The 11,502-nt window shown below is 42.7% G+C and overlaps 1 protein-coding gene and 1 long non-coding RNA gene across 2 annotated transcripts; both read left to right on the forward strand.

The window, feature by feature from the left end:
• Positions 1–3,800: 3,800 nt before the first annotated feature.
• On the forward strand, positions 3,801–4,407 carry LOC116503453. The gene is made up of 2 exons (XR_004254696.1): positions 3,801–4,048; positions 4,294–4,407. It is a non-coding gene; the product is annotated as an uncharacterized LOC116503453 (long non-coding RNA).
• A 5,735-nt stretch (positions 4,408–10,142) lies between these two features.
• On the forward strand, positions 10,143–11,106 carry LOC116503431 (zinc finger protein 723-like). Its single transcript, XM_032209839.1, is given in 2 exon segments — positions 10,143–10,549; positions 10,552–11,106. Coding segments are annotated over 2 exon segments (549 nt in total). The 5' UTR covers positions 10,143–10,467; the 3' UTR covers positions 11,019–11,106.
• Positions 11,107–11,502: the final 396 nt, after the last annotated feature.

Below are 11,502 nucleotides of genomic sequence, written 5' to 3' on the forward strand. Positions count from 1 at the left end.
CAACAAGTCTCTCTCCCCCCCTTCCATATCTCTCTGTGTCTCTTTCTTTCTCCTTTCCACTATTTAAGCCCCTCAAGACTTTTAGGAAAGGAAAGAAAAGTTTGGTAGAAGGGCAAATGGGGATGAGGAAGAGGCCTCCGCACAGCCCAGTTTTCGCCTCCTCTGCCAGCTAAAAATGGGCTGTGCGGAGGGTCCAGTGGGCCTCTGTGCAGTTCATTTTTGGCCTCCCTGGGCCTTCAGAAGGTGGGTGAATGCCAGCGGGTGAGTGGGGCAATGGTGGGGCTGCCTTGTGGTCCCACACGGGCCAGATTAATGGTTTCAGTGGGCTGTATCCAGCGTGCGGGCCGTAAGAATGGGGTTATAGGTTGAATTAGAAAATGTACCACATAGGCTCTTTGTCCTAATTTTGTGATCTTTCCCGTGTGACCCATCTCTGGACTCTCTGTCTTATCAATATCTTTTCTTAGCGAGGTCTGCAGAACTGCTCACCGTATTCCAAATGATATCTGACTAAAGCCCTACATAGTATGTTAGTTCCTTCTTTTTCTTGATGGTGATACATCTGGTCAGGCAACCCAGAATTTTGTTTGCCTTCACAGCTGCCTGGTCACACTATTTACTCAGTTTGCACTTTTTTCCAGAGTTTACACAGTTGTGTGAAAAAAGTGCTGCTGGAACTCAGAATACCTGTACTTCTAGATTTCTGGAAATATGAATAAATTTGCATCGCTTCCGAGATTTGTCCACATATGGAATTTTAAAGCAAGTAGTTTTATTAAGAAAAAGCAGTGGTAGGAAGATATGGATGCATATTAAGTTCGCCTAGCTAGCCAGCTTACTGGACAACCTTACTAGTCCTTGTTTTACAATAATTTATTAAGTAGCCATTCAAAAGCACAATGGCAAGGAATGATGGTTGTGACTGCTTCATTCCTTTCTTTACAATACAATACAATACAATACAATACAATAGCAATTCTGTTCCATTGATTAATTGTTCTAACTGTCAGGAAATTTCTCCTCAGTTCTAACTTCTCTCCTTGATTAGTTTCCACCCATTCCTTCTTGTTCTACCCTCAGGTGCCTTGGAGAATAGTTTGACTCCCTCTTCTTTGTGGCAACCTTTGAGATATTGGAGCACTGCTATCATGTCTCCCCTAGTCCTTCTTTCTATTAAACTAGACATACCCACTTCCTGCAACCGTTCATATGTTTTAGTCTCCAGTCCCCTAATCATCTTTATTGCTCTTCTCTGCACTCTTTCTAGGGTCTCCACATCTTTTCTACATCGTGGCGACCAAAACTGAATGCAGTATTCCAAGTGTGGCCTTACCAAGACATTATAAAGTGGTATTAACACTTCACGTGATCTTGATTCCATCCCTCTGGTTATGCAGCCTAGAACTGTGTTGGCTTTTTTGGCAGCTGCTGCACACTGCTGGCTCATATTTAAATGGTTCTAATTGTCAAGATCCTTCTGTATCTTAAGCCTGTCTTCTGGAATGTTGGCTATTCCTGCCAGCTTGGTGTCATCTGCAAATTTGATGAGTTCCCCATTTATTCCCTCATCCAAATCATTGATAGCTCATGGTTGAAATGGGGGGTCCTTGGTGCTCTGTGACTTGATTGTTTAGTTGTGGATGTTTCATTACCCAAACTAGGGAACATCATGAGTGCACCAACCAACCTCAGAGGACACTAAGGATCCCTCAATCCAACTACCATCCGCTGTGTCAAATTAAGATCCGGGTCAACCAATATGAATGTAGAAGCAGGGAACCTTTTTCGGTCAAAGACCTCTTATGATCTGATGGAATAATGACAGCTGTCAAAGTAGAGTGTGTGGAAAAAGCTTCTGGGAGAACAATTTGCTTTTCATAGAAGGGCCAGAATGAAAAGAAGCAGAAACAAATGCATGGGCAGAAGATATTTTCAAGCATTAGGGCCATATTTTTTTCTATGGTTTGCCATAACATTAAGGTAACTTAAAATTAACAGTCATGTAGTTACTTGCTAAACATGCATAAAATTCTCTTTCTTGCATAAATAAAATTACTAACACAGTAAAGTGTCTGGATGGCCTGGGAGGGAGGAATATTTCAGCTGATGCTCAATGGAAGCTGTTTTTTCAAATATGGATTATTAAAAGTTTGTGTGACAAACTGTAGAAAAAAAAGATACAGAAAGAAAAATGAGATGTTCCTTCCACTTTTCCCCATCCTTTTAAACTTTGTTTTGCTCGCTGTAGCTAACCTCTGTGCGTCACTGTCAACTCCAAATCTGGTCAAATGTTTTCATAGCAATGGAGCCTTCCGCTTTTCTTGTTTTCCTTTTTCATTTCCTTTTCCCCTTTTCATTTATGGTCTAATGATATATCCCTGCCTTAAATTCTCCAAGGGGCTTAAGCTTCCTAGTCACATTTCTTGAGGTGAATTTTCTACTGAATCCCTATGCAGAAATATGTTTTTTTTCATGATAGTTTAGCTTGATATTCCTTTTTCAGGATCTTCTTTTCTTTCATCAGAAGAGGCCGGTGGGGTCTCTGCCCTTTTTTCTCCCCCTTTGCTGAGAGTCTGAGCGGATAAGTTGATAAGGGCAGCTGTATGTATTGAATTAAAGAAATAAAAAAAATAAATTAAAATCATATTTCTGATTGTGGCCTTTCTTTCTGTGTCCCAACTGCCTCCTCTCCAGAGAGATTTTTCACTATCTCCACAGAAGGTTCCTGACAGGAAGGGGAGAAAGATGACGAAATTGCTGCTTTTGGAAACGGCATAGCCACTTTTAGGCAGTGAAAAGGGCCTTTCGTTCGACTCCCAAGCCCATCATCCATGCCCTCTCTCTTCCCCTCAGACGCGCTCCTCTTTCCCGCCCTTTCTACAATCTTTGGACTTTGCGGCAAATCCACAAGGGGGCGGACTCCGCCAAGAGAAGGAAACTTCCGGCGCTTCCCCATTGGTCCGCTGGAGGGCAAACGTCAAGACTGGCTTTCTAGAGGAGGCCGGGAGGAAGTGACATCTAAACGCTTTCCGCTCTAGGACGCGTTCCTCGTTCTGCTTAACCCCTGGGGCTCCGCAGGAGGCGGAGAGGCTGCGGAGAGGCTGGCGGGGTGGTGGTGCAGACGTGACCCGGGTGAGGGACGGCATTTCGCGAGCAAAGGGAGGCGGAGGAGGAGAGACCCGCGCCCGGCCCTCCTCCGGCTTCAACCCCTGGTCCCATGTTCCCCAGCCGCCCTCTCCATGCAGGAGGAAGCGGGGATCCCAGAATGCTGCGGGGATCAGGGATCCCTTCCCGCCCGTGTCCGGAAAGAGCCCGAGTGGGGGGAGGGATGGTAAGCCTTGCGGAGCCCCAGCAGGAGAGGAGAGAAGCCGGGCGGAGAGGGGCAGGATTCGCACCAAGCTCCCAGAGGGCCCGATCCTGCTCCTTCCCGGCCCTGCGGTGGGATGAGCCGTTGGGTATTCGGGCAAGTTGGTGAAGGTTGTTCAGTGGCTGAATTCCACTTTCTAATTCTTGGCTTTTTCTTCCATCTCAGACACAGAAACTGGAAGCCATTTGAAATCTTTGCAAGCCAAGTTTCTCTTGGGCAAAAGAAAAAGTAGCGGAAAAACTTGCAGGGATCCGTCCTGCAGCCCCAGAAATGGTCCTGTGAAGGAAAAGGCATCTGGAGACCCACCAGAGTCCTTGGAGCCATCTGGAGTTGCTCTGCAGACAGAGAAAGGATGGAGACACAACCTTTTGCGGAGGGAAGTGTAAAAGGCCCTTCAGCTGCTCAGCCTGGGAAGTGGGGGAAGCACTGGGAGGTTGAAGGTCCTCGAGGATTTTGCAGCCGACTCCATGACTTTAGTAGGCAATGGCTGAGATTGGAAAAGCACACCAAAGCTCAGTTGCTGGACCTGGTTTTCTGGAGCAGTTCCTGGCTCTTCTGCCCCCAGAGATGGAGAGCTGGGTACGGGAGTGTGGAGCAGAGACCAGTTCCCAGGCAGTGGCCCTGGTGGAAGGCTTCTTCCTGAGCCAGGCGGAGGAGCAGAAGGAGCAGGTCGAGTTGCAGGTGAGAGCTCAAAAGGAAATAGATTATGTGTTTGAATACTTCACCCTCCTTCCTAAACTTCTCTGACGTTCATAATATGTGGCAACGTTCCACCAATTCTTGTAGGACATTGTTCCGTTGTTTTCTCATTCAACAACACATTGATGGCTATTGGGGGCTTTGAGGTTGTGTTCCGAACATAAGAATCCACTTTACTTCATGTGATGTACCATTTATTCTGCTGCTTCTTTTCCTCCTCCTTTTAGAAGTCCTGGCCCCGTGGAGGTCAGAGATCCTGAGGGAAAGAAGAATCCATCAAATCCCCCTCAGGAGCTATTTTTTCAGGAGGATCCCTTGGGAAGATCACGATGCCTCAGGAGGTAATGGAAGATCCTCCGCTTACCCATCTGTCTTACTTTTGCTGTCTCTTCTCTTCTGTACATACCTCCTCCTATTTTGTTATTACGCATTTTGAAATTATTATTCTTTACAGAGAAACAAAGATGAAGCTTTCTGGTTTTTTATGACGGAGATCAAATAACGGTTGAGCCTCCAATCAAGTAAGAAAGGGAAAAAGTTATTAGATTTGTATTCTCCCTTCAGGAAGTGAAGCAGGTGTGCAGAGTGCTCTCTCCTATTTCCCCCCCCCCCACACTTTTTGGTCTGGATTATTTTTGGGTTCCTCCCACAACATGAACATCACAATAGCCAGGTTCAAGTTGCTGTAAGCCAGCGTAGCTTCCTCTGGTTATATTGTTCTGTTAGGGTACTCCTCCAACTTTGAGTTTACCAGAAGCAATTTTTTTTATTGAAAAATTTGAAAAATAAACTTTTACAAATGTTCACCCTCGCTCTTCCCTACCCAAACCCCCCCCAACCACCAACCACCACCATCCTCCCCCCCCCCCCAGCTTCCCAGAACCAATACAGGGTATAAATCTTTAACAAAGATATTCTTAGATAAACTTTTTAAAAAAAAGTTAGATATCATCTTTCATTTGAGCTTTAAACTCCTTCTTTGCTAGGCTAGCTCTAAATAGATTATATCATTCCTTGTTTCTTTAGTCGTAAGCTATCTTGAATTCTTAGTCCCATATTTATTTTGAGTGTAATCAATCCATCTTGTCCACTCCAGTTTATATCTCTCATTTGAATGGTCCTTGAAATATGCTGATATTTTAGCCATCTCGGCTAGGATTGTTACTTTCAGTGTCCATTCTTGAATAGTAGCAGATCTTCCTTCTTCCAGTATTGCGCCCACCAGCAGTCTCGCTGCAGTTATTAAATGCAAAATGAGGTTAATCTCTACAACTGTACAATCAGTAGTTATACCTAACAAAAATAACTGAGGGGTAAACTTTATCCTTTTTTTAAAGAACATTTTGCATAATCCACCATATTGTATCCAAAATGCTTTAACCTTTTTACAAGTCCACCAGACTTGTATTCCTAGATTAGGAATAAATATATCACAGTGTCAGGAACTGCTGGACCTCGTTCTTTTTGTAATTTATCGGAAGGTAAAGATGAACAGTTGGAAGGGATCTGTAGTCATCTAGTTCAAGCAGACCCTACTCTATTTCTGACAAATGCCAATAGCAATAGCAGTAGACTTATATACCGCTTCATAGGCCTTTCAGGTCTCTCTAAGCGGTTTACAGAGAGTCAGCATATTGCCCCCAACATCTGGGTCCTCATTTTACCCTCCTCGGAAGGATGGAAGGCTGAGTCAACCCTGAAGCCGGTGAGATTTGAACCGCTGACCTGCTGATCTAGCAGTAGCCTGCAGTGCTGCTTTTAACCACTGCCGCCACCTTGGCCAGTACAGTCTCTTCTTGAAAGCCTCCAGTGATGAAGCTCCCACCTCAAGGCAACTGTTCTGTTGGTTGATTGTTCTCACTGTCAGAAAATTCTCCTTATTTCTAGGTTGAATCTCTCCTTTATTCAGTTTCTATCCATTATCCTTGTCTGGCCTTCAGATGCCTTGGAAAACAAAGACCATTTTGGTTGGGATGTATAAACTCATTCCGAAATTCTTAGTCTTTCAGCTATTATTGAAACAAATATTATAAATCTTCTTTTGGAATAAGGTTATACTAGCATCCGTTCATGCACCTGGTATCTTAGCTTCTGCAACATTTCATTATATACCTCTAACATTTACAAACTGAATGTATCTTGTAAGGTAAGTCTTTGTAGATTTCTACTGGCCGGCCATCAGGGCCTGTTTTGTAATTTTCTGTCCTTTTAATCACCTCTACTAATTTTACCATTGTTAATCTTTTCATTCACTGAAAATCTTCACCATTTCTGACACAAAGTTCAAGATCTTGCTCCACACCCACCAGCGCATCACATGGTCCAATCTTCCACTGCCATGCTGGCATTTCTATCCATCCAGTTCCGGTCAGGTGCAGAGGTGCAGAGACAAGGATGACCTTGGCTTTCTAGAAAGGAATTTTGTTTTGGCTACATAGCATCTATTCTGTACAATCCCCCCTCCCATTTTCCCACAATTAAAAAAGACATAATAGAATATTAGAAAGTATGGCAGGCCAAAGCTCGAAGAAGAATATGACTGCAGGCCTGGCACCCTGATCACTAACAGCACCCCAGTACTTCATTATTCCACAGACATAGGAAAAGCAAACAGATCACAGATCAGTTCCTTCAGGTTCAATCAGTCTTCAGTATCTCAATGTTGCAATCAGTTAAGTTTATGATCCATAAGACCTACTATGTCTGTTAAGTTTTGCTATTTAAATGTTCCAATGTTCCACAATAGCAAGTTAGTCCAAAATCAATCTACACAGGCCTTCTTAGGAATAAGAGAAAAATAAAAATAAAAAAAAACAGGAGAAAAGGGAAAATATTTATCTTCTGTCAATTAGTATTTGTAATCCATAAAGACCGCTGAGTCCCCACCTCTTTAATATTCCAATCTTTCACATTATCAAAGCTAATTCCAATAATCCACAAAGTCAGTCCACACAGGTTTTCCTTTATATAAATGTTCAACGAGTGAAGACAAGTATTTATAATCCACAAGGCCCTCTGAATTCCTTATCTAATTCTTTGGTGTTCCAAGATGTCAAGATAAACTCAAAGTCTTCTTCTTCTCACATACTCAAAACATTTTTATCTTCCATTTTCCCCTTTGAACATTCAAAGGTATTTATAATCCACAAAAATTCAAGGGGATTCCCTTTGTGCATCTACCACCTATCTTGCTTTTTCCACGATAGTTTCCAAAACTTCTTTTTTCAATCTGTCTCTAACACAGTTCTTAAACAAAGTGTATGCATTCAGTCTGGTCACTTCCAAAATGTTCCCCACCCAGTTGAAAGTTCAAGACCCTGCCCAGCATCCACATGTGCATCACATGGTACAGTCAGACCCCGTTCCAAGCACACCCATCCGTATGCCGGGGCAAGTGCAGGGCAAGTTGTCCTTGACTTCCTGAGAAAGGAATTTTATTGGGACTACATATCATTATACTCCATACAACCCCCCCTCCCATTTTCCCGCAGTAGAAAATATGGGAGGCTTGAAGGACCAATGCAAAAGATGGCTTCCAGGGTTGACACTGTTATTTTTTCCACGTTTAGGGGAGTCTTGTCTCCTTTGAGGAGGTGGCTGTGTATTTCTCGGAGGAGGAATGGTCTCAGCTGGATCCTGATCAAAGGCGCTGCATTGGAAAGTCATGCTTGAAAACCATAGGAACGTGGTCTCTCTGGGTAAGAGTTTTCTAGTCCCCAATTAAAGACTTCAAAAGGACAGATCATAATTAGTTTTTTTTAATCAAAAAACAATTGATCCGATATCGTCTCGTGGGATGGTGAAGGATGTGTCCTTGTACTCCAAGGAAGGAAAGAGTCAGTGTCTCTTTTGCTTAGATTCTTTTGGGCCATTTCTATCTGTATTCCATTCCATTTCTCTTTGAACTTATATCTGTGGAGACTGAAAAAATGAGGGTGCTTATTTATGTATTCTCTGGAGGTCAGTGAGAAGAAGTGTGTCATTTGTCCTCTGAAACCTCCAAAATGGTGCAAGAACAGAACTTTCACTCCAGGTCATGGAAGAGCATTCTCCCAATCCAATTCAAGGCCAAAGGCCTCACGTAGTGGTGACTCAGAGCATCCTAGGGTACAGGTAATCCCTGAGTTATGACAGTCCATTAAGCGACCATTCAAACTTCTGACCTAGCCCACTGCCAAGTACTTAAGACTTACTCTGGAAATTACAAATGTTGCAGCACCACAGTCGTCATTCACACTTCCAAATGACAACAGAGGCGTTGCGGCTACCTTTGCCCTATCTATACCAGCTTTACACCTGATGGTACTTACGTTGTGACAATGTAGGAAGCCGTCAGTTCCTTTGCCTGCTTCGGTGCATTTGAGAAAAAGGAGGCCTAAAGTTGTGAGATCTGTAGTGGGACATCTCGCACTACTGATTTCATGTGATTTCGCATTACAGTACTTTAGGTCTCTGTTCTCTGCTAACCAAGGCCTGCACGAGTTCCAGGGCAAAGTGCTTTGCAAAACAGAAGGAAGGCCTCTTTCTTTTCAAAGACTTTGGCCCTGGATCTCGTGGAGTCCTCAGTTCTTAAAAGATCACAGGCCTAAAGTACTGCAGTGCGAGATCCTGCAAGATTACTAGCCTGAGATCTTGCACTACTTATCGTGCACTAAAGAGTTTCGGCCTCTGTTCTCTGCGAATTGAAGCCTGTACCAGATCCAGCCAAAGCTCTAAAGCCAATGAGGCTTTGGAGTCAGCAAACTAGCCATTCTTGAAGCCTCCCAACTTTTCCAGTCTCAGTGCAAAGAGCATTTAAAAGCAAATGGGAGGCTTCAAGCAAGGGATTTCGCTCCAAAGTCTCATAAGTTGGGATCAAGGACGGGCTGAGCAGGAGTCCCAACTGCCAGAAAGAGCTGCTCCAAGAATACACCAGGGAACAAGAGCTTGTTTCAAAATCGTTTCCGTTTCCACAGGTCTCTGCTGAAATTAACTCACCTCAGTAAATCTTACCGTTTCTCCTTATTCCTCCTTGGATGTTTTCCCTGATTATTCCTTGAGTCAAAACAGAGTTTGATTGAGATTTGCAGATATATAAATACTTGTAAAGACAGAGATGTTTTCTAGATGTTTTCAAAGCTTTCAGGACTCATGAATATAGAAATCATCCTGTCTATATCACACCACTGTAAACATGCAAACATAAAACATAATGGAATTTTGGAAAAATTCAGAAAAAAAATCACTTGACTTTATACAGTTTGATCTTTTTCTCTAACCTTGTTTTTATGTTCACTTCTCTTCTCTTTGAAGGTAATAATGGGCAGGAGAATCAAGATTCCAGTGTGATCAATGTTAAAGATGGAACGGAGACGTTTGAGATTCAAATGGAATTAGAAACCCATGACAGAAACCAGTCAAATGATTGGAATCAGGAGAGCTCCTCTTCCACCAATACTCCGATGCAAGACTTTCTTGCCCAACGAGAGAAAAGAAGGAAAAATATATTGGAAGAAGTGTGAAGCAAAACAAAGCTAAATACAAGTAAAAGAACACCAATTTAAGCCAAAACAAAGGAGAAGATGCTATAAGAAGACGCAATGGACAAAATTACAATGGGACATTCATTCCTTCTCTTGGAAATAAGTTCCTTACATCTCAAAAAGTGATTGACCATGAAAAGAGAAGATTTATAAATGTTTGGAATATGGAGCCTGTTTTAGAACAAGCAGGCACTTACTTCTCATGAAAGGATTTGCCCTAGGGAGAAGGTATACAAATGTAGAGAGTGTGGTAAAAGGTTCAGAAGATGTAGTAATCTTATTTTCCATAAAGGATCCACTCAGGGGAGAAACCATATAAATGCATGCAGTGTGGGAAAACCTTCACTCGTAGCAGTGAACTTACAGTCCCAAAAGATCCACACAGGGAGAGAAGCCCTATAAATGCATGGCATGTGGAAAAGACCTTTGCTCTGAGCAGTAGACTTACTATCCACAAAAAGATCCACACCCAGGGGAAGCCATATAAATGCATGGAATGTGGAAAGACCTTTGCCTTCAGATCAGTAATCTCAGAAGACACAAATGTAGCACATAGGGGAGAAGCCATTTAAATGTATGGAGGGTGAAAGACCTTTGCTCAAAGTGGACCACTTATTTCCCATAAGATGATCCACAGAGGGAAAAAGCTTATAAATGCATGGAGTGTGGGAAAACCTTTACTCAGAGCAGTGGACTCAATAACCACAAAAGGATCCACACAGGAGAGAAAACCGTATAAATGCATGGAGTGTGGAAAGACCTTTGCTCTGAACGGGACACTCACTATTCACAAAAGTTCCACAACAGGAGAGAAGCCGTATAAATGTATTGAGTGTGGGAAAGACCTTTGCTCAAAGTGGTCATCTTATTTGTCATAAGATGGTCCACACAGGGGAGAAACCCTATAAATGCATGCAGTGTGGGAAAACCTTTACTCAGAGCAGTGGACTCAATAAACACAAACGGATCACACCGGAGAGAAGCCATATAAATGCATGGAGTGTGGGAAAACATTTACTCAGAGCAGTGGACTCAATAAACACAAACGGATCCACACAGGAGAAAAACCGTATAAATGCATGGAGTGTGGAAAGACCTTTGCTCTGAAGGGGACACTCGCTATCCACAACAAGATCCACACAGGAGAGAAGCCGTATAAATGTATGGAATGTGGAAAGACCTTTGCTCAAAGTGGTCATCTTATTTCCCATAAGATGGTCCACACAGGGGAGAAACCATATAAATGCATAAATTGTGGAAAGACATTTGCTCGCAGCTATGAACTTACTTCCCATAACAGAATCCACACAGGAGAGAAGCCATATAAATGTATGGAATGTGGAAAGACCTTTGCTCAGAATAGTAATCTTATTTCTCATAAACAGATCCACACTCGTGAGAAGGTATATAGCAATAGTAATTCCATTTAGAGTTAAATACCATTTTACAATGCTTTACAGCACTCTCTGAGCAATTTACAAAATCAGCATATGTTTCCCAGCAATCTGGGTCCTCATTTTACTCCCCTCAGAAGGATGAAAGGCTGAATCAACCATGAGGCTGTCTGTATCAAACTCCTGGCTGTGGGCAATTAACCACTGCCACACCATATCTATAGATTTTTTATGTATATTTATATTGTGCCTTTCTGATCCAAATGCCACAAGATTGAATCGAACAAAATGAAATTTAGTGTGGAGGGAAAAAAAGGTTTTACACCTGGGCAGGAAAAACATTACATAGAATGTGGCTCAACTGCGACCTTGGAGTCTGAATGGATAAGTCACGTGTGTGCAGCTGCAGCCCAAAAAACTAATACAATCCTTGATTGTATAAACAGGCATAGAATCAAAATCACAGGAAGTATTAGTCCTGCTCTATAAAGCCTTAGTAAGATCACATGTAGAACACTGC

Source organism: Thamnophis elegans, chromosome 2 (assembly GCF_009769535.1).
Source record: "Thamnophis elegans isolate rThaEle1 chromosome 2, rThaEle1.pri, whole genome shotgun sequence".
NCBI classification, from domain to species: Eukaryota; Metazoa; Chordata; class Lepidosauria; order Squamata; family Colubridae; genus Thamnophis; species Thamnophis elegans.